The 24,603-nt window shown below is 39.6% G+C and overlaps 1 protein-coding gene across 1 annotated transcript; it reads left to right on the forward strand.

Annotated features, from left to right (window-relative positions):
* The first annotated feature begins 666 nt into the window (after nt 1-666).
* dnajc24 (DnaJ (Hsp40) homolog, subfamily C, member 24) lies at nt 667-8,728 on the forward strand. Its single transcript, XM_029523539.1, has 5 exons — nt 667-1,136; nt 1,844-1,947; nt 3,393-3,525; nt 6,455-6,523; nt 7,698-8,728. Exons 2-5 carry the CDS (start codon nt 1,846-1,848, stop codon nt 7,886-7,888), a joined length of 495 nt encoding a protein of 164 aa, XP_029379399.1. The 5' UTR covers nt 667-1,136; nt 1,844-1,845; the 3' UTR covers nt 7,889-8,728.
* The last annotated feature ends 15,875 nt before the right edge of the window (nt 8,729-24,603 follow it).

The raw sequence follows: 24,603 nt of genomic DNA on the forward strand, positions 1-24,603 counted from the left end.
TGAGTGTGAAGGAAATAATTATGTATTATGTGTATGTGTATGTGTATGTGTGTGTGTTTGTTGTACATAGCCTGTATATTATGTGTGAAAAATGACTATCATTTGTTGACTGAAAAATGGCTAAAATAGGCATATGTAGTTTTGTTACCTGGAAAACATTTTGTAATTCACAAATATATGGTATTTTGCTGTCTGAAAATGGCAACAACATGTAAATAAATGAATGAAAGTGAGATGATGTGTGTCTTTATTTATATGCCACGCTCGATTCCTATTCCAATATATAGCCTGTGTGTGTGTGTGAGAGAGAGAGATCAATAAAGTTCTTCTTTTAGTCATCTGAGAAGATTAAATACATTGTTTTTGGTCTCTCACTGTTTGTCAAGTGTAGCAGTGTATGTGTGAATAATGAAATGAGAGGCAAAAACGTAAATTTCTTTGAAAAAAGGCGCTTCATGAAATCGATTCCATTTACTTCTATTGTATTAGCCTTGCCTCTTCCAATATGGCGCCGACGCTGACGTATAGCAGCAGCGGTAAAACTCGCTCATTGCGGCTGACTATGGGACTGTCTACCGGCCCAGGGTGACTCCGCCCCTTTGCCCGGAACGTTGGCTGGGATTGGCTCCATCAGCCCCGCGACCCGGAAACGGAAAAGCGGGAGAAGATGGATGGATGGACTGAAATGAAATCAAAAGTCCGATTTCTGTTGTATTCTCGCCCTCATGAATAAGTCTCGTGTAATCGAGCAATTGACTTGTGTGTTAAAATTTAATTTTAATGCTTACAGACAAACAACTTTGTGGTCATTGTCGTTAAAAAAGGGGGAACTGAACTCTGGCGGGTCACACAGACCTTGTCTTCATGGGGAACTATGCTATCGCTGCACACCACGTCGTGCTGCGGCTGGCAGCGTTAATCTGTTCAGTGATTTACGGACAGCACAGTGTGGATCTGTGTGTTCACTGCGTCCTACGTCGAAAGCAGGTTCTGTGATCTGTCTTGGCAGAGTTACTCTGTCATGTGTATGGCAGCTGTGCCGAAGGTTTGTGGCTGAGCACGGAGTGAAGCTCCTGATTTCTGCACACATCTTGGTCTCGGAGAAGAATCACTTTTGTTAAAAACCCAGAGCAGAAGTAAGTCCAAACTTCAGCCTAGGTTTTCAGAAAAACGATCTTTGTGTGTATTTGTTCGGTTCCTGTATTAATAAAAAGTTTAATAAGCCATCTTCACACTGTAGTCACTTAAACCCGGTATCACTTATCTCCACCCTTTGAGTTTTTCATATTACTAGTTCTTTTTTTAGCCCATACCCATCACAATACTAAATACAATGCTTAATGCCTAAATGCCAAAACCAAACAAAAAAATGAAATATTTAATTCAAAACAAGGATATTTAAGAATACATGTTATTAAATGCAGAATATAGTGTAGTTGTCATTTTTTTTCTATCATTGTAATACTGATGAACATTCAGAATGAGTGTGTGTTTTAAAATGTTAGTTATCTGTTTCTTTTTCAGCAGCGTAAAATCAAATTACATTCTTTTAGAATTTTAAATAATATCGGTGAAGAGAAGACTATCATTATGCTGATTATAGTGTTTGTCTAAGAGCAGCAGCAAATGCTCTGTCCACCTGACACATTGACCATGTGATTCAAGATGTGTAAATGACTTAATGTTTTATTTAATTTTCAGTTCTGATCATGAATGAATAGGATTGTGTATTCAATTGCCTTTGAGCTGATTACTGAACATACAGAACAGCTACTGATTTGACCAGAACTTTCTGTTGTTGATGTAACTAACTAATATCAGTATTATGTTGTATTATGAGTAGGGATGTGTGAAGCAGAAAAGGAAGACCTGTATGCTGTGCTGGGAGCCAACCCCTCAGACTCAGTCCAGCAGCTCAGACACAGATACCAGCAGCTGGCCTTACAGGTAAATACATTTCCGTTTTGTCAACCTGAAATAACACACAACTACTGCTACATAGTGTCTGAAGATAGATGCGTGTTAACAGAACTACACAGTGGACCCTAGTGTGTCATTTCATATGCTGCAACCCATTGGTCAGCTGTTGTGAGCACAAAAAAGAGTCCTCAAAACTAAGATGGCTGATGGAAAGCCAGCAGTGCAGCTTAAGGAAGGAATATCAGTCCATTCCTTCTATTCCAAATAGGAGGAGGAGTAAGAAGGATTAATTAATTAATTAATTGTTGAAATATTTTTCTGTTGAAGTATTGATTTTGGGATGGGAGGAAATTGCAATTAATCACGTGTCCACTAAATTGGACCTCATGCATTGCTGGCTATAGTTTAACTGCAATTCATACTATTACTGTTTATGTAAATACAGTTTATGTAATACTGTTTATGTTTATGTAAATACTTAATTTGCAGTAATTTTGGCGGATTAATTTGTGTTATTAGAATGTAAATTATATTTTTATTAGAGTGTACCAATATTTTGCAAGTTTTGTAGAGGGCAGGTGCAGAGTGTGATAGAAAGGCCTATGAAGAAGACAGAATATCTATCAGTTGATGAGCAGATCATTCCATTCAAGGGGCACCTGTCTTTCACACAGTACATCCCAAAGAAGCCCAAACCCTGGGGTGTGAAAATGTAGGTTGGAGCAGCGAGCTCTGGATACATGCACAGATTTGAATTGTATCAGGGTGTGGCTGGTTGTGGTGTCAGTGGATGGGGAATGACTGCAGATGCAGTCAGTAGTCATGTGATGACATCCAGCAAAATAATCACTTTTCTTTTGGCACTGGCACTGGACTCAGACATTACTTGACGGTCCAACTGACTAATAGAGAAGTTATTTTTGAAGTCATGAGGTGCAATGTTTTTGCAATGCATTTAAAAGTATCTTACTATGTGAACGCATTAGTTAAACAACATTATGAACATGAAGTATTTCATAGTATTCACTTCAACTTATTTTATTAATTGTTTTGATTAAAAGATGTTTCATCAGCTAAAAGTATAAAGTATATTGTCCAGCTTAGTGGACATGTCACCAACTCATTGAAAAAAATTTGTAAAAAATGAAAAAAAGATTTTCATGCCTCGAGAGTAACAAAACACACAACAAAACACACACAAAAAAAAAGGGGGGGGGAGATTTTCAAATTCATGCATGAAACAGTCCCTGTCTGAAGTTTGGGCAGTTGGTCTGGACAAGTTCAGTTTACCCTCTTTTAATATGGGATGTTGTTAATGTGTTCCTTGTGTCTGATTTCATGTGATTTTAGGATTACTATGTGTTACATGTGTTATTTTACATATTGAAATGGTGTGTGTCATCAGCTGAAACTATGGCTGGGCAATAAATCAACTAATTTGTGTGTTTGTGTGTGTCCTGAATGCACCACAGTACCACCCGGACCGTAGTTCTGAGTGCTCTACTGAAAAAGCGTCTTGTCTGAAGAAATTTCTGGAAGTTGATGCAGCCTGGAAAATCCTCAGTGACCAGAACAGCAGAAGACAGTATGATTTGCAGATAAGGGGTGAGACATCACATTTTACTTTCTGGAATAATAATTTATTGCTTTAACTGCAAGTGTTTCTTAGCGCTGCAAATGGGAATGTTTGATTTTTCTCGGGTGATGTCCTCCTCATTCCTTTGTCTGACAACACATCAAGTAAAACAGATGCATGGGGTCAGTTCTTCTGTAAATTCAGCTGTGTTTAAAAAACTGTTAAAGCACAAAATGGGACAGAAACAAACAAATGAAGAGCAGAAACTTGATAATACCTGTGCCTGGAAAGTACTGTTGATGTAGTAGGTACAATATCTCATTCGTTCAGTTCTTACAATAGCAGCATAATAACATCACAGGTGTTCTTTTCAGACATCAAACGTTGAGAGAACTGCCACATTTGTTTATGCATATATATCAACACATTATGGATTGCTTTGAGAATTTTAATGGTTTTTGGCACCAAATGTCATCTGTAGTTGTGACACCCCCTCTTATGAATATCCCCAATCTTTCATTTGGCACAGTAACTGAATGTCTGTTTGAATTTCTGTAGCTGCACTGATTGAGTGAAAATGTTGGTATAAACAGTTGATCAGAGTAGCTGCTGGCATTAACTTGTATTTAGGTTGACTAAGGTCACAAATTCTGTGACCATCCAATCACAATTTGGTTAGACAAACTGTCAGACCGCTCACCAGATATAAAATATAGAGCACACCTTATTGTCATGCTACAGTGGGGAGAGTACAATGAAACTATAGTGGCTCTACTTAAACCTCAGCGTACGTGGTAGTAACATATAGATAAAATTACAATAACAAAGAACGAATGAAAACACAAGTGAAGGAAAAACAGTAACTCCCATTTTTTTGTTTTGTTTTTGGCAACAACCAATATAATGTGCATAGATCTCCATTTAAATTGTTTGGTAGTAGTAGTATGGATGCCACACACTTTTTTTCACACAAAAAAATTGAGAGCATCATTTTTGTGTTTTCAAATGTCCAATTGTGATTTGAGCAGATACCTCTGTACCCAGATATTTAATCACTATAACTCATGCCATGGAATGATTATGATCATTTTTCTGTGAGATCATGAGACCAGAAAAACCCGTTTTCTTGACATCTATCTTAAAGCCTAATTTCCACCGCGAGCGGAAGTGCCGTGGACCGGATCAGCAGCGCTGTGAATCCGTGGCAAGTCAATTTTTCATGGCGACACCAGACAGGAAGTTAGATGCAGTTTCAACATAAAGCTTCTGTCACCTTTAAAAATAAAACACAATACTCCAATCATATATCAAACACATCAATGTTGCGTCATATCCGGTGGCAACAGTTCAGAGGTCATTTGGGCAGAGGGTCAGAGGGTCAGAGGCAAAGTAAACTATTCTTTGTAGTTGTTTCCGTATACAATCTGTATCACGGGATCCAGTTACTGTTGGCTTTCGAGGCTCCGCTCCGCTGCTGTTACGCTCCCAGTGGAAATCCGAGGTAATGCATGTATACCTCTTAGCTGTTCCACTTGTTATTTCTAATGTCTTCTCTGATTTATTTATAATTTCTGTTACAATCCCTTACATCTTCATTCAGACACAACAACTCACTTTGATAAATAAACACAATATCTGGTGATGTTTGGCACCTTTTGGTCAAGGAGAAGCAGATATAGTGAGAGATGACAGAGAATTACTGTGGATGCAGTTTTGTTAGTGTCTACTGCCTGTTTCATAACTTCACCAGTACTGAGTGCCAGGATAGTAAGTTGGACCATTTAATTTCTATTTGCTAATATTTTTTTGCTGAATTTTTTCCATTTGGGTTGGCATAAATGAACATTTGAAATATATAGTGAGACTGTTATTTGTGAGAACAATATCCCCTAACAACTTGCCTGAGAGTTTCATAGTTTATTCAACGGATTAATTTGTTCATAAGAGGTGGAGATCTTAGCAGGTAGAACAAGAAGCACATTTGTCTGATTCCAGATTGGACCCAGAGTCACTCTCATTGAAACAAAACTCTCAAATATAAAACTGGCTGAAATTAGACATGTTTTCTTTATCCTATTTTAAATTATCACGAGTTTAGCAACAATTATTCCTCACACCAATTAAAGCCCAAGCAAAGTTTAGCACTAATTATTCTTGTTTTCAAAGTCATTATTGCTGTCAAACTCTATAACCTGTTAATGACTGTTTCCTCAAGTGAACTGTAAAAAAAATAAGTGTGTGGCATCAAGTTCACCTGTCTATTCATCTCTCCATCATCACTGTGTCCATCGGTCTATTGATTTGTCGCTTTCCATCCAGTGATGACTGAGATGCTGTTCGATGTGTGTCTTTTGACAGCATAATGACTAGGGCTTGTTTTTCCAGAAGACCAAGAACATAGACCAAGAACATAGACCAAGAACATAAAATGGCATAAAATCTGTGAGGTTTGTCTTAGAAGTCATTGGGTTTGTTGCAAAGTACTTCACAATAAATATCAATAAATTCTCTGAGAAGTCACTGAAGCTAGCAAAAGTGAAAAGGCAAAGCTCCTGTGTGCCAGTCAAGGCAGTAACAGTTAATCAAACCAATTACCCGAACCCTTACACTACAATAACTAATCTGGTATTATACTGAGATAGAATAATTTAGCAAATTAACATCTAAACACAGAATTAAACAAATGTAAAAAGAGGGGGAACATCTATACAAACTTAATTTATTTTGTATTTATTGATGGATTTAATCGGTTAAGTTAACCCTGACCCTTCAATATTGTCTATTCAACTAAATGACTAGAAATACAAAACCCAGATCTTCCGATTGTTTCAAGCAGAAAATCATATTTGGAGAAACACCATGGAGACTGAACACAGACAGAAATATGAAGACATCGTGTTCACAGCAAATGCATAATTTCTTATTTACAATAATAAATTTGAATGAATGTTTCTCCAGCACAGGAGCTGAATCAGGAATGGCCAGTCGATTCTACAGTTTATCTGGAAGACATGACTTGGGACCAAGGTAACTACACACCACGTGCACAAAAACAATTAAATGGCGGTGGCAGGGAACAAAAATATGACTTGTATCATGTACAGAGCTTTAATCATAGAAGGTCCAGCAGACCAACTCTGTCCCTCGACTGTGAGAGCAGCAGTTGCTTTGACTACAGAGAGCGAGCATATGGACGGTAGTCTGTAGCACGTTGTCTGGTTGTAAACTGGCAAAGCAACTTACTTTTCACTCATGGTGGTGCAAACACAAAATTTAAAATTCAGAATGGGATTACACAAACAGTTTAGCGTGGTATTTGAGTGAATAGGAATGTGTTCTCTTTTGGACCAATATATAAAGAGATTCATCTTCATTCTTCTTCTGATGTCATCTTAAATCCATTAATCACAATCAAGTTTTTTTTTTTTTTTTTGTGTGTGTGTGTGTGTTTTGTGGTTTTTGTGCATTAATGACGTTCTGCTAGCTTGAACATGCTTTCTACCATCAGGACTTCATCCTGATGCTACATCTGTCTTAGAGGTGGATGACAACGATTTGCTTCTGATTGTTTGATTTAGTGACAAGAAAAATAAACAAAACGCCTCATTAGATAGTAATTATCAGCTTGTGTAAAACAGAACTAAAGTATTTTATGTTTCATATTTAAGGCAAGCAATATCTCTGAAACAGACATTACATTCCCCTCAGACCTATTAATCTTGTTTAATTTGAAATAAATAAATAAATCAAATTTATGTATATAGCATCAAATTATAACAAAGTTACATCGGGGCACTTTACATATAGAGCAGGTCTAGACCAAATTCTTTATGGAGTAATTAAAGAGACCTAACTTATCCCTCGAAGAAGTAGTACAGTGGCAAGGAAAAACTTCCTTTAAGAGGCAGAAACCTCAGGCAGAACCAGGCTGGGGGGGGGGGAGAAACTTCAATCACAATACATTGGAGAGAACTGCTTTAAACTGTTAATATGGCTCAACTAGTAAATATAGGATCCATCCATCCTATGATTACGAAACAAGAAAGAGCAAAGCCATAGATAACAAAGACACGTTCAACATATAAACACATTCTTTTATCCATTTATCTTTCTATTCCAACAAAATAAAGTGTGTGTGTGGCAGATAAATATATGCATTTTCATCTGTGATGATGAATGAAATGTGATTTTGTTATTTCAGATGAATGTGTTTATTCTTACCATTGTCGCTGTGGAGGACGATTCAGCATCTCGGATGAGGAGATGCAGGAGAAGCACCATGATGGTGAAGAGGAAGAAATGGTGGAAGGACGACACCGAGGAGTGGTGATCTGCTGTGATTCATGTTCCCTCTGTGTCTTCCTCACATGGTCATTACATCAGAAGACTTAACATTTGAAGGTGTATGACAACACTTCAATTTAATGGAGAACACCAAACAGTGTTCTGCAGTCAGATGGAAATCAGGAGTGATTGTAAGAGTTTAGTTCTGTTGCTAAGATTGAACATCTTGGAAATAACAGTCAACATGTCAAGCAGTGATGGACAAAACTTTTATTCAGAGGATCACAAAGCAAGGCACCAGCACACCTATAAAATGGCTCACTGAGAGCAAATATGCATCTGAATGCTGAGATATGTGAAGCTGTTTGTTGATTGATCATCCCTTCCTTTGCAAATATTAACAGAATGAACTTTATTCACCAAATATGTGAGCACATACAAGGAATTATTTGCTGGCATTTGTTGTCTCTCTTGTGTGTGTGTGTGTGTGTATATATACACACTGTGGTATGAAAAAGTGATTGTCCTCCTGAGTTCTTTTTTTTTGCACGTTTGTCACACTTAAATGTTTCAGATCATCAAACAAATTTATATATTGAACAAAGATAACACAAGTCAACACAAATGCTTTTAAATGAAGGTTTTTATTATTAAGGGGGAAAGAATCCAAACCTACACGGCCCTGTGTGAAAACATAAACTAACTGGTTTATCACATCTTTGGAGAGCTGAGTTCAGTTTCTCTTGCCACACCCAGGCCTGATCACTGCCACACCTCTTCTCAATCAAGAAATCACTTAAATAGGACCTTTATTAATCCCCACTGGGGGAAAAGAAAGAGACTGGGCAAAAATGGCCTGCATCGCAGATTTCCAAGACAGAAACCACTGCTGAGCAAAAAGAATAGGCCGGTCCCTGGGGCCGGTCTCAGTTTTGGAACTGTATATTGCCCGTGGGGTGGACTAGTTTTCTTTATGTTTTTTTTTTTTCTTCAATATGCTTCCTCCTCGCCACCAATACTCAGTGTACTCCCAGTGTGTTTAGTCAGGACAGGCTTAAGGTGTGTGAAGTGTGCAATGAATGCATTCACATGTGTAAACTCAGTATGAGAGCTCTTGTAGAGTGTAGATTTATAGATTGGAGTGTACAGTGAAAATATGATGTATGTAAACTATGTGTTAACTCTTTGGAGTACAGACTGACGGATTGCAGTGCACTGGTGGTTTTGAGACTTATCTTTCCTGTCCTGTTAACATAATTGGGAGTTAAGGTGGGAGGATAAGATGTGTAAACCTAAGCAACTGTAAACTGAGTTTTGTGACTGTCTTTTTTCTAAGCTAGTCCCTGTGGGGGTGTTAAATTTCATTAAAAAAAACAACATTTTGTGTTTACTTGTTTTATCTTTGTCTAATATTTACATTTTCTGGATCATCTGAAACATTTAAATGTGACAAACTGGAAAAAAGAAAGGAGACAATAGTGCTTGTGTGCGGATACACATAATGTGATTTGTTGTGTTTGGCTGGCCTGATGCAGTACTGCTGAGCCTTGCTGCTGCTGCACAATCAAATATGTGGCAACTGCTTTTATACATATGCTTTATACATTAAATTACCAATAAATGAACTTTTTTGAAAGGAAAATCTGAGAGCAAACTGAATGTACTTGATATAACTAGAGTTCATTCCATGGACCTCAGAACGTGCATAAAGAGTCAAACCAGTGCAAGAACAGTGAAGCAGTGTATAAGGTTTGATCATCAAAAGCAGGTCCCAGCAGCACCATTTCCATTCTTTCTTTTTCTTACACTGGAAAAAAGATGGAAACACAGTATTCAAGAAACATCTCCAGGATGGACTGGGACACATCATCATTCAGGTCTCACAGAATTCACCCTTACCCAGGTGAACTAGCCAGGGTCAGCATCCCAGCAGCGACCCACAGATCAGCCCTCTTTAACCAAAGACACCTAGTGGCTTTACTGCAGCCTCACATGCAGATTGAATGGCCTTCTTCCTAGCTGCTCCTGTGACACCGACCGAGTGACGAACTTGCAGAAAGAATGTCCTGAAGATACGCTTCCTCAAAGTGCTCTTCCCAAGGCACTGTAACTTCCAGCATGACCAGGTGTGTTTGGGCGTTTGAGGTGATGATCAAGTCTGGAGGGTGTGCAGTTGTCACAGTGTGCTGTGGGAATGTCAGTTGTTTTCCCAGGTCAGCCTGCAGCTCCCAATCAGAGGCCTGATGTTGGTTTTGGGTGAGTCTAGGGTTTTTCTCCAGTTTTGATCAAGGTGACTGCTAGTGCTAATAGCTGACACTAAACTCTCAGAAGCTGCCTTAAGTGCCTGCTCATGATAGAGGCCATCTGCCAGAGTGTTTGGGCAGCCACTGAGGAGATGTTCTAATGAGCCTCTTCCAGAGCAAAGCGGGCAGGAGGGCGTCTTGTTCTTTCTCCAAATGTGGAGCTTTGCTGGGCTTGGCAAGAAGTCGTAGACTGCCTGCCCCATGAAGAAGTGCCAGAAGTGACAGAAATCTGTCTGCATGATGTCTGACCTCTCTGATCTGGTGCACGTTTCCTGCTGCCAGAATAGTACTGCCCTGCTCACAAGCTCTTCCTCCACCCCTGCTCAGATGTCTTCCTGGAGAAGGTGCTCTGGTCTTTTGAAAGACCCACCAGCGCCTTTTGTCTCAGCCATGACTCTGCTACTTCCACTGCCTTCCTTCCTTTTCTCACCGCAATGCCGGCTGCTGACACTTCAGCATCCCTGGAGTCTCCGTACTGGACGATCTACCGCATGTGAGCCACCATCAACTCTTCCTTGAGTCCACAGAACAGTAGCTGCAATGTGTTGCTTGTCCTGGACAATACTGCACCGGTGAGGCTGGGTGGAAAGCCCAGTCACTTCTGGAGAAAAGCTACTTATCCGCTTTTTGAGGGACTGCATGGACCAGAGTCTGGTCACAAGACTCTGGACAGGGCGGAGTAAACACACAGTTTACTTAAATGGAAACACAATACAAATAATACATGTATGAAATGGTCAATAGTTATGGAAGTATGTATCGCTTGGTAGTTTTATACACAGCAAATCTCTGGAGTGAAAAATCTGATAGTCAGGCAAAAAAGTGTGAAGGTGTTAAATTTGTGAAGTTTATTCTTTAACTCTGGTTTGTGTTGAGGGATACTAATTGTCAGGGTTAGGGTTCATGAGCTCAATTGAACCCCTCTAGTGGAGTTCATGTTTAACTCCACACCGCACACAGCCAGCCGAAACTGGATTTTGTTGTGAGGTAAGATAGTCTATTTTTTTATTTTAAATTGTTTGGTTGGTAGAGTTTACATAGCATTTTTGTTGAAGTTGGGACACTGAGCAATGCTTGTTTTGAATTTGATACTGAGCGTAGTCAGCTCCGTCTTTCCTGTATTGCTCAGAGCATGTTGTAAAGGAGATAAAGTTTTCCCTCTCCGAGCCAATGTGTGCACACCGGTGGTGAAGACAGAGCTTCAGTAGCTAGAGGAGCACTAATGAGGTAATGCTCACCCTCATGCTAATGCTGCATGAAAATAGTTGCTCAAATTACTGTGAACTTTAACAGCCATCCATCAATCTTCTACCGCTTTCCTGTTTCCAGCCAATCGCAGCTCACTCTGGGAGAGAGTAGGGGTCACCCTGGACAGGGCCAACACAGAAAGACCAACAAACACTGACATGGACAATTTAGAGTTACCAGCTCACCTCAACATGGACGGTGGGAGGAAACCTACGCAGGCACAGGGAGAAGGTGCAAACTCCGCACAGAAAGGTCCTGGATCAGGAACCGAAACTGTAACCTTCTTATTGTGGGGCGACAGTGTGAAATGTGCGAAATTGGAAGAAGTTTGCTTCTCTGTTTTGTATAAACTATGGAAGGACAAGTAACAGCATTTTGTTGAGGCATTCTGGTTGTTTTGCTACAGTCCAGAAGACATTCCTCCTATCAGAGGACACAATACTGAAAGTCACAGATGACCATGATGTAGAAGTGGATGAGGATGTCTTTCCAGAACTTGCCGCCAAAGAACTTTGTCATTGAAACACTGTGGAGCAAATTCTAACCTCACAGCCAACAGGAATGACTGCAGTTAAAGACTGTACGGGGAGTTTGAAAGGTTCCACTCAGACTTTAGTGGTGAACATCATTGTAGCACACATATGTAGAAAAGAAGGGTAAGAACACTTAATAAGGCTTGACTTCCTAATTGCTTTTAACAAACACAACAATTCTTTTACCAAGGAACACATTTACTGTTGTCAGAGTAAAGGCATTTAAAGACTGAGCTACATCAGTTCAGAACAGCCTCTCCATACCTGAAGAAAGTGGTGCTGAAAGGATGTCCCGCATCCTCAAGGACCACCACAGTTACCACAGGTTACCAGCAAGCAAATCTCTTGTTGTTGTTGTTGTTGTTTTTAATGTTCTGATAACTAAATCTAATGCAGTGTGTGTGTTATCGACTTTTATACAACCTAAGCTGCACTGTCAAATGTAAATTATATATTGTTTAAAATAAAATATCTGTTGTCAACAATACATTGTGCAGCAGTCATTTTTAAATAAATTATATGACTACTATAGAATTGTTAACTCTAAAAAATGGTTAAATCAAACATATTTTAAGTGTTCTTCAAAACGCCTGTAATGAATTAATCTTTAAATAAATTCAGTTTTAGTGCTACATACACTTCATATCTGATTAGAACTTCAACTCCTGTGGAATAACATTTTAACTCAGAAAAAGGGTACAAGATCAACTAAATAAAAATACCTTTTTTTTTTTTTACTCAGTTCTGGAGTTCATGCGATGGTCACACATAAACTGAGTATTTTTTTTACTCAGACAGAGTTTGTTCCATAAGCCAAAATTTGCTGTGTATAATCTAAACTATATATGTCATTTATCAGTGGGCCTTTGTTAAAGTTTAGACTCCTGTCCTGTCCGGACTCTGATGTAGAACCCATTATTACCGAGGGCCCTTTAATTTGCATCAGTGGTACCACTGTGTCAAAAAAAGTCATGTGGATGTACAGTAGTTGTACTATAGTACGTTTAAGTTAATTCATGTATTTATCTCAAAGAGAATTGAATTGATGGATGCTGCACCACAGACACTATCACCATCATGGGGATTGTTCTGAAGCCATTTGATATTAAAGCAGCAGTCGTAATCTCTCCTGGAAAGTCTACCTCTGAGGTTTTATTCAGGCAGGTTGAGGGGTTTCTATAGACTCAGGGGTCCCTACTACATGTCTAAACCTGCCTGCGTGATGCTGCCTAGCCAGCCAGATGCTCAACAATCACATCACACACGCACCCACGGACAGCAAATGACTTGTTCAAAACCAGGCCTTAACAGTAAATGATAATGCGGATGTTTATACTGTGCAAATTTATTTCCGCATTTCTTCATTTATAGCAAGTTTTGTTCGACAGCCAACTGGGATAAGAAAAAAGTAAAGCTAACTAAGATTTTGCAGTTGCAGATGCCTATTCCAAGAACCTTGTCCTTTTGATCATAAGTATTATTCACAAAAAGTTTACAATCTGGTATATGTGTTCATATATTTTGCCCAGCGACTATATGAACACAGGAGTCATCCTTAGTCACCTCCAGGTAGATGGAACTGTATATCACATTTTTATTAAATATTAAAATCATCGATAGAAAAACATTGTTTTTGTGAAGGTGCATCATGTAAGCAGCCTCCCAAAGTGCAGACACAACTACAACCTGAAAAAGGAACCTGTGACTGCCTGGTGTCCTGACCCCAGGTCTAGACCTGGTGTCCTAAATGACAGCACTATTCTCCTCTCAGCAGGGCAGTGACAGACACACAAAGGGATAACGGCTGTTAATGACTCTGCTCTCTCTGGTCACTCAGCCTGCAAAGGTCACAACTGACAGAGCTCAGAGTGATGATCGTCCCTCATCTATTATCCCCCCTACTCAGTCCATCCATCCATCCATCCATCTCTTTCTTCCTCACAAAGAAGAGGAGGGGGATCATCAAAATCAGCAATGGTGGTCAGCAGTGCAGGAAGAGTTTCTAATGATGCACAGAGAGAAGATAGGAGTGGGGGAGCATGGAGTGACAGCTGACGCCTAAATGAGGGGTTAGTAGAATATTGATGTGACAGACACACAAACGTGCTGGGATATGAAATCACTTTCCCCAACACACCACTTACAATTACAGTGTTTTAGATCACTTTCTGCCATCCACCCTCAATAGCCAACACCAACGCCCCAGAACTCCACCCCTACACCGCTCACACACTGTAAAATATTTTAATCAATTAAACTCAATCAACTTGTCTTTCACAAGTAACCTATAGAAATTTATTACGGTAAGGATAATTACATTTTTTTACAACTTGGGCCAGTGTGTCAAAACCAACTCCATACATTTATCACTGGGATGTTGGAACAACAACAAAAGTCTGACAAAATAACAGAAACAAGCATGCAGACAACCAGCAGAGTTGGAAACAGTCATCCACCACCAAACTTCTTCAGGTGTCTGAAATGTTGATCTCATACATCAACTGGGGAGGGTTGGGATAGTAAAGGTATTAAAAACTGTAGCTAAATCAGTCATGAAATTCATGGATCTGACTTGTTTTGGCGACCCAAAGAGGTTGAAGAAGCACACTGAGGCATTCAGATGGCAGAATAACAGAGAAGTGAGTTGTCAGTAGAATAGCAGTGGCAGGCAGATATACAGCAGAAGATGGACACAAAACTATTTTGACCAATTTTCTGAATTTTATGAACTCCCTGAATAAAAATAACAAAAAGAAAAAAACTGAAATGAGTCACTGATGAGGCAGCCTGGTGACAACGCTGCAGTTTTACAGTGTATCTTGTGTTAGTCCCACCCCTCTCCATTCTGCAATTAGAGCCTTTAGATCATGCTCTGTGTTTAAACCTGTGCCTCTTCTCTCCCTCTCTCATCCTTTCTCCATTCTTACTAAATGCCTGGAAAATAGACCTATTTACCCCCCCTCGTCTTTGCTCTACGTCAGCCCCTGCCTCTCTGTGTTTCTGTTTGGACGCCTGACAGTGGTCTAAGGTTGATAAAGGGGGCTGGAGGTGTGATGGATGTCCTTAATGACTGTCAGGATAATAACTGTGAAATTGTGACATTGCCCTTTAATAACTGTCCTTGGAAGCCTGTGGTGAATCTGAATTATACTCTCTGATAACATACCCACATTTAAAAATCTTTCAAAATTAAACATAAGTTGTGCTTGGGGCTCTGAATTCCATATCCTTTTTTTTTTTTTTTTTTTGATAAAATGGTCTTGATATGAGGTGAAATAAAAAAAAAAACAACAAAAAAACGTATTGTTTTTGCGAAATTCTAATTCTGCCACTAAAATGTAATTCAAAACATAAATGAATAAAAAAAAATATATGAATAAGTCGTCTATGAACGGAGAAATTGTCTACCAGTCAATCGCAACTGCAGTGTTTTTAAAGGTTGATCCAATTCTTGCATACTCGTTTGTGTTTCTGTCTGACACTGACCAACCAGAATAAGATTGCACTGTTTAGATGAATAATGTTTAGCAAATCTCTCTGATCTCTGCATGGTTTCAGAGAAAAAAGCTCTGACACAGCTCCACCCACCAGCCACCTTATTAATAAGAGATGATGTCCCATTGGGCTCTATGTAATTGGCTGTAGCAGACAAGGCCTTTGAGACATTCAGCTGTTTACTCATTAGCACGTTGCTAGTATGTTATTTGCTTAAAGCTTTTTTGTAGCTTCTTTGCTTAATGAATGATCAAACAATCCAGATACCCCACAACCACTGTGGAAAAACGGTTTTTCCCTCCGTTAGCATGCTTCAGTTGTGAGATTTTAATGGCACCCAGAAGAAACTCACTAAACAGAATGAACAAGGAGATTTGGCTTAATAATGACACCCTGGCCAACACATTTTAAGTATTTTTTAGTGAAAAGTTATCTCTTGATTTGATCATGTTTCTGTCAGATAATTGAACATGTCACAATACCAGTGAGTTGAGATCAGGGGTATTCATTTTCAGTATTCATTTCAAATCACATTCAGCGTTTAAATTTTACGGGTAGAAGCAAATGAGTTAACAACATAGAAGATGTGTTTTTCTCAGGGCTGAAACAGTTGCTCTGTGCTTTCAGATTGCTTCTCCCTAGAAATTATCATCAGCTCTACCGTCAGTCAATAGAAGAGAGACAGTCCAAAAATTTAAGAATTCACACTGAAAAGCCAGAATTGCTAAAAATGTGAAAACTGCTATCAGCAGTATTCAAGGCGGAGGACAAACTCTTCAATGCTGCAAATCCCTTTGTTATTAATTGAAGACCTCAAGCTTTTTTTAATCAGTTTATTAGATCTGATGGTGCTTGGTGTCCCAAGTAAACCTCTTTTGCCACTTGGCCTTTCCTTCACCGACCTGTCAGAGCTCCAACTCTGAGGTCTTGGGTAAGAGTAAGAGTTCATCTTCTCAAACTGTCAGCACAAGCTTACTTCAATGAATTCAAATTAAAATTGCACGTCATCATCTAAACACAGCCACTGAGCCTTCCGGTATTACTATCTTCCTAAAAAAAGCTCCAGCAATATTTCAATGTTTATGCCTGAAAGGCCTTCAGTTGATTCAGAATGCTGCTGCATGAATATTAACAGGAACTAGGAAAATAGATCACATCTCTCCTGTTAGCTGCTCTTCATTGGCTGCCAGTAAAATACAGAGCAGAATTCAAAATCCTTCTGTTAACATCTAAAGCTCTTAATGGCCAAACTCCATCATATCTCAGAGAGCTCATAGTTCCTTACTGTCCTAGCAGGCCACTCCGCTCTCTAGATGGAGGTTTACTTGTGGTTCCTAGAGTCTCCAAGAGTAAATCTGGAGGCAGATCGTTCAGTTATCAGGCTCCTCTTCTATGGAACCAACTACCAGCATCGGTCCGGTAGGCGGACTCTTTAGTAACTTTCAAGACCAGGCTTAAAACTTTCCTGTATGACAGAGCTGATAGTGAAAAAGTCCATCTACTCATACTCATCTCATCACTCATCACTCATTACTCAGTTCTAAGCATTCATACTGCATTTCCTAACCATGTTCTGCCAAAGTCTCTGTCTCTCCCAGTTCCTCTCCTCTCTCTCCCTGTCCTCATCCTGCAGGTGGTGACTCATCTCCATCCCATGTTCCTGCAACACCTGCTGGTCCCATATTTAATGAATTCTGTATTACAGCTCAACTCCATGAACTTCATGCAACAACATGTTCCTGCCTACACCCCCCCCTCCAATGCCTGCCTGCCTATCTCTCTCTCTCTCTCTCTCTCTCTCTCTCTCTCTCTCTCTCTCTCTCTCTCTCAACCCAACCAGTCGAGGCAGATGGCCGCCCCCCCTGAGCCTGGTTCTGCTCAAGGTTTCTGCCTCTTAAAGGAAGTTTTTCCTGCTCATTGGGGGATCTGTTGGGTCTCTTTAAATAAATTTATAAAGAGTTTGGTCTAGACCTGCTCTATATGTAAAGTGTTTGATGTAACTTTGTTATGATTTGGTGCTATACAAATAAATCTGATTTGATTGATATGTTATCTTATAAAACCTTTCATCGTATTAACCTTAAATGAAGATCACAGAAGTAATTAGAGTAGTTTGTGATCACGTTCCCCACAGAACTGATTTTATTTGCAGTTATTTCAAGTGTAGCATTGTTTCATAGGTTACACTTTGGTTCTGTGCTATCCATGAAGTTAATTCATCTGTTTTAAAACATAAATAAAAATTAGCAGCACCACACTGTGAGAAATAAAGCTCCAAAAGCCTGGAGGCCAACACATATGAGATAATAGGAGTATTTTTAGGTCTTTTAAATATAAGAAATTACAAGTACTTACATATGAATAGAAAAAAAAAACTGTTGCTGAGAATTTAGTGTCAGCCATTAACACTCTACGCACTCAGTCCAGACAGGATCATCACCTTAGAGGCCCCAAAACACCTGATCATGATGGAACTGACAGTGCTTTGGGAAGAGCACTTTGAGGAAGCCAATGAGAGGAAGCCCGCCAAATACCAGGAACTAGTGGAGGAGTGCAGGGGCAGAGGCTGGAATACGTTCTACGAGCCCATAGAAGTTGGCTGTTGAGGATTTGCAGGACATTCAGGTCCTCACACAGTTGGGCGTCACAGGAGCAGCCAAGATGAGGGTTGTTCAATCTGCCAGTGAGGCCGTAGAAAAAGCCACTAAGTGGCTGTGGTTAAAGAGGGCTGATCACGCTGGGACGTTTCTCGAAGACCTAATAAGTATATTACCTATCTGTTTGGGGTCTGATGTTTATTTATACTGTATTAAGTGCTCATCAGGGTGATGGCCTGAGGGAAGAGTCTACTCTGGCAAGCCTTATGAGCCATGTTCTGAGTTGTTCCACATACACAGGATGCATGTGTGGAACATGAAAACCTAGTCAGTCATGATCATTAACAGTAGCCAAGTTCCTGTATTCACAGGGCCTTTTCAAATGAGTTCCTGAAAAAACAAAAAAAACAAACAAAAAAAAATTTAAAAACCAAACATTACCTTCTAGTTCTACACCCCACCCCAATAAAAAAAAAGAGACAGAAAAGAAGGTTTGTGACCAGGGGTACCTTCAGTGAATAGGACCGAATAGAAAAAAGAGTAGTGTGTCCTGGTTGTTGCTAAACTGCTTCAGTCTATGCTAAGTGTGAGTAATCTGTGTTGGCTTACAGGTCCCCGATAGATCCCGGACCCCCACTGCCTCCCCGTCCTCTCTTTTTTTAAATCTGCCCCTAACTACCTGCCCCCATGCCCCCTGCCTTGCCAGCACATTGGCTCTACACTCTTCTCCCATCAGACTATCCATATTGTCTATATTTATTACTGTCTATATTTTCACTGACCGCTAAAGAGGCTCATTCATAGAGAAATCAATCGATAATTATCAAGGAGGTGTTGTGTTAGTTCAGAACAACAGAGTGATTACATTTATTTCTTTTGCTCAAGTTGTAATGTGCTCTTTTCCCATGTCAGATCATCAGTGCATAAACCCTCCCCCAACAAAAACCATCACACATCAGACTCATTAACTCATCAGTTTACAACAGAAAAAGCACATGTTCAGCGTCACATCAGGTCTGAGAACAGGTGTGGGTGGGTAAACAATTTTGCAAGGTCATTGACATCATCCACGCATAATTTTTTTCTGTATCTTTCATTTTAAATTGGGACATGTTATTTTTTATCAAGTCTACACTGCAACATAAACCGTTGCTGTTTCTGTCACATTCTGTCTAATTGTTCAGCCACTTTTGAACGCTGATCATGTGACTCTAGCATCTGACCAAATTTCTTCTTGTAAGCACAACGATTTTTTGCCAATTTATTATGACAGCTTCCTGTTTATTCTGCTTTCTTCTTCACTTTGTTACTTAATCAAATCTGACATACTAAATGGGCAATATTTATCTACTGCCACGTGATCCCAATATTCAGGTCCAATATTGTATAAAGTGAGGTGTCCTTGTAGTCTTTGATTCTAAATCAGGTAAAAATTCTATATTAATCAGCTGAAGATATCAGAGAAACAAAGCAGTCACTGTCCTTAGCCATCTCCCTGATACAATCCAGCTGATAGAGAGTTTAGGCTTACAGGATTTGGTCCTTCGAGTGTTTAGCTGAGAAAACTGTCAGCCAGAGAGAGGAGATTTAAAACTACACGGAGTTTTCAGTTCTTAAGTACGTCTTTTTCCATCTTAAAATATGGAACTAATATCAATGCTGTATGCACATATACAACCACACACACACACACACATACATGCCACCATTCCAGTATTGTGTGTGTGAAGCACTTCCTTTTTCCTTTCCTTTTCAAAAATGGAAAGGAAACAAGTGTTTATTTGAGCAGTTAAGGTTAAGGGTGGACAAACCTTTAAGGAAGAGTAAGAGGAGATGAGAGCATCATTAGCTGTTGAGCAGCTGTGGACAGCTGGAGGCCTGACTTCGGTCACAGCAGAGGGATTTCTCTCCAACATTTAGACAGCATAAAAGCTTTTTCAGAAGTCACCTGATGACGGAGAGCGAGTGCTCTGTCATCTTTGGCTCTTCTTCTTGTGGTGAAGCACAAGAGGGCAGCAGACCTGACAGCTGCTGTTGCCCCAGCTCTGCGGGAGTACAGACAAAAAGAGCAGTAAAATGCCTGTCAGATGTCTTCATCCATCTTCCACGCTTCAGAATTTTTATATTTTTGCTTTTGTCCAATGGGAAACCACCTATTGGAGGGGCATCTTACATTTTTTCAGAGAAGTCAGGTCCAACTCTCTTTACCAGAAGAACTGAGGAGAATATTGGTGAATATTAATTTATACTAGTGAATACTGTATTTGGTGCTGAAAGCTTCCATATGATAAAACTCAACTCAGTTATTTTTAATCCACTTCCTCTGTGATATATAGTCAAGATATTACCATTGACAAATAATGATAATGATGATTGTGACTTTGTGTGTGTGGCTTGATGACACCACTGGAGGGTACTGTTATGACATGCCCGTTACCATAGAAACCCTTGGATGGGGGTGTCTCTTTTCTATGTCCACAGGGGAATATACACACATAAGCACAGATTTGTTTTTTAATGTGTGTGTGTGTGTGTGTGCCTTTGTGTAGGTTTGGCAGCCTCAAACTGTCTCTCGGGTTCTCTTTGTGTGTCAGTTTGATCCCCAGGGGCCGACAGGAAAACAACTGTACTCGCCAGTTAAATGATGACAAACACTGTCTGAGGGACTTTCTGTGTGTGCGTGTGTGGGGGGGAGGTGGATGTGTGTATACAATGTCCACATGAGGCACCTGAAATCATTATGATTTAAAAATACTATACTACCTTTGACCCATTTATGACTCATGACTCAAGATCAGATAATAATACAGGTATTGCTTTATCATTTAGTTTCACCTTTTATATATTGATAAAAATGTATTCAGTGAAATAAATGATAACAAATTTGATCCTTTGGGGTCTATGGACAGTTGCTCATTCTGTCCGGACCAGCTGACCAACCAAACAAATTTTTTCCTGAAACACATCAGTGGAAGGGGCAGCATGGCTACAAAGTGGTTCGTGCTGCCTCACAGCAAGAAGGATGTGGATTCGATTCATGAGCCCTGAGGCCTTTCTGCGTGGAGTTTCCATGTTTTTCCTGTGCCTGTGTGGGTTTTCTCCGGGTAGTCCTGTTTCCTGTGAGTGTGAGGGATTGTTCGTCTTTGGCTGTCTCTGTGTGTTGGCCCTGTTATAGACTGGCAATCTGTCCAGGGTGTACCCCGCCCTTGCCCAATGTCAGCTGGGATTGGCTCCAGAAACCCCTGTGACCTGGAAATGGATAAGCAGTAGAAGATGAGTGAGTGATTGTTCGTCGCTGTATGTCTCTGTATTGGCCCTGTGATAGACTGGCGATCTGTACACAAGGGTGTACCCTGACCTTGACGTTGGCTGGAACGTTGTTTAGGATTGGCTCCAGCACCCACTCTGACCCTCACAGGAAAGTGGTAGAAAATGAAAGACATCAAAGACCTCAGTAGAAGGAAATCTAATAAATGAATACTCTCTCAGGCAGCACAGCAGCGTAGTGGTTCGTGCTGTCACCCCACAATAAGAAAGCCGTATGTTCGGTTCCTGGCCTGGGTCCTTTCTGTGTGGAGTTTGCATGTTCTCCAGAGGCCTGCATGGGTTTTCTCCCACCGTCCAAAGACATCATGTTTTGGGTTCTTGGTGACTCCAAATTGTAGGTATGTGTGAATGTAACCAGTGATTACCTTTAGAGTTACTCTTTAGAGTTAGCAGAGGCTAGCATCCTCTCTTTTAAGGATTTTTCTGTACGTTTGCCAAAAACACCACGTTACCAGTGAAAAACAATTTGCACATATTCTCAAGACATTTCCATTCAAGGACATTGCCACTACCATACTTAACTGTGTTCTTATTGCATTCCTTCCACTTTGATGCCGTACAACTTGGATGCCATCAAATGCAAAAAATAAATAAATAAATAAATAAATAAAATAATAAAAATAAATTTTGGTTTCATCAGTTATTATAATGGATTCCCAAAAGTTTTCATCTTTGGCCTTTGGTAAGGGCTAATTAAACTTTCTTGTGCTCTGGCTTCAGCAGTGGCTTTCTGGGTGGACAATAACCAACAACCATGTTGTCTGCATGTCTACAGGGTTCATCTTACGGTGTGAGATAAAACAATTACTCCACTTTGGCTTTCCACAGCTTTTAGGGAATTCAGTGCCACTCCTTCTGCCCTTGAATTTCTACATTGTTTTTGCCACTGTGGTTGGACTGACTAACAAGGATATTGCTAATCCTGCTTTTGGGTGAAAATGAAATAATTGTCCTTTTCTCGTCTCCAGACATCCATTAACTGTTTCATGTCGGCCAGCTGCTGGAACCAATCCCAGCTCACACTGGGCGAGGCTGGGGTACACCCTGGACAGGTCAGTACTACATCACAGTGGGAGGAAACCCACACAGGCACGGGGAGAACATGCAAACTTCACATGGAAACGAACCTGCGACTGTCTTATTGTGAGGCAACAGCACTAACCACAATGCTGCCATGCTGCCAGTCTAACAGTTCAACAGACAGATCTGGTTATCAACTGGCTGTAATGAGAATCAAAACTCTATTTGATCTCGTGTTATTTTGTACTATCAGGGGAAATGTGCATTTTTGCAACATGGCCCTCGACTATTTCGACAATATAATAAAATTTCCTTGTTTGATAATGACATGTAATTTTGGTAACTGATAAAGTAGAGATGCAGAAATATAACATCAGATTGAAACCACAAATGGATTTAAAATCACTGAATTTGTTAGGTCTAGGAGAGGGTATACTAGTTTCTGCTGTATATTGAAGCTGGTAATGCTTTCATTCTTATATGTGACTATAATCTTTTGCATGTTATTTCTACCACACATTATTTTTACAGTTTATGTGAACCAAACTGATTACATTTCCTAGTACAGTGTTGAAGCGTTGAGAGCAGGCATAACCTCAGTAATGATGACAAAATACACAAGCTCCTCAGGTTAGGGAGGTAATGTGTAAGGGGCTTTATTGAGACACTTGATCAGCTCAGGTCCTGCCACAGCCTTTTGTTGGGAGTTAGTCTTTAACTATCCAGGGTGGGCTGGACGTCTTCATCACCTCTCTGCATCTAGCTGTCCATTGTACTGAGGTCTTGTATTCAGTGAAAGCCTCTTACTTGACCCCCCTCCTTCACTTTACAGTTAAGGTCAACCAACAGCTGTATTTGGCTGATCCAAACTCTACAGTTCTTTATTGTTTAGTCTCTGGACAACCAGCAAGCAAACAAAACCCCTTGTGCTGAAAAAGGCAGCCCGTGAGGACAAACATCCAATGGGTGACTGGCCTCTCTTCACATTGCTCTTACATCTTTAAAGCATCTTATTAGAGCTGCTCTTCAGCTTGGACTCATTAATTAATACTTCAACTCTCAAAGAGCTGCTCGCTGATGACAATGATTTTTAATGTGGTTTTAGGGATAACTTGGCAGAAGTATGGGTAATGTATATGTAAGTGAAGCAGCTGTAATATTTACATTTTTTTTTTGCATCGTATTTGTATATATATATATATATATATATATATATATATATATATATATGTATATATGTTTATATTTTTTTTCAACAAGCTGCTATTGCGGCCAACTGGTAAAAAGTTAGGTAAGAAAAGTGTGTTTCAAACACTGAGGGAAAACCAGCTAAGATAAAAACAGCAGACAGGTGTTTTAACTCTAACTTAACTTTGCTGATTGCGCTCTCAGTCCTAAATATTAAAAACAATTTTATATGAAACCTAAGTCTGCAGAATTATACAAAATACTATAAAGTCAATGCTTGCGATGTGGCAGGTACTTAGCATAGTCTTAATTGTTTTCTTTTCCATCCATCGTTTTCCCACCCAGGATGACCTCTGCAGCAGAGAGAAAAACTAAATTCTATTCGGACAAATGAAGATACATTTACATAAATGTTGAATACGTGGAAGCTCAATACTAAACGAAGTGTATGTTTATTGTATGGATTGCTTATATGTTACTGTGTGTGCATTACGGTTGCCTCTGTGAGGTTTTTTTATTTTTCCACTTTTTCCATATTCACATTTGAAAGTTGAAAGTTGAGGATAATGACAACGATGACTATGTTCATTGACCTTGACTTAATGACCACTTTCCAAAAGTGTTTCAGATGTTCCCTGTGTAGCAACAGTCTTCATTTTGTTAATCTTCTGCTGCCTTTTTTCTCTTGCTGCATGTTTAATGTGTAGTTCCTGCAGTTTCAAAAACATTCCAAGGATTTGGTGAATTAATCTTCATGCACCTCCTCTTTGCCTGGATAAATCCCCTCCATTTTGTTAATGAAATCTCCATCACAGTAATGAAACCTTAAGTGTAATTGTGGTATCTCTGATGTGTGTGTGTGTGTGTTTGTGTGTGTTTGTGTGTTTATGTTCATGTGAATGAGTCATTGTTTATTTTACTAGAGTTATATATCAATGTGCTTGTGGATGCAGATATATTTGTTACCCTTGTGTATTTCCACACTAGTTACCATGGTGACCTTTTTTAGGATCATGCAAAAATAAAACTTACAATTTGTACAAAATAAGTCTAGCATGAATGAATAAAAGACCTGTCGATGTTTGTTCTTGGTGCCATCACTTTGGTTCACC

This window comes from Echeneis naucrates, chromosome 16 (assembly GCF_900963305.1).
Source record: "Echeneis naucrates chromosome 16, fEcheNa1.1, whole genome shotgun sequence".
In the NCBI taxonomy this organism is placed as follows: domain Eukaryota; kingdom Metazoa; phylum Chordata; class Actinopteri; order Carangiformes; family Echeneidae; genus Echeneis; species Echeneis naucrates.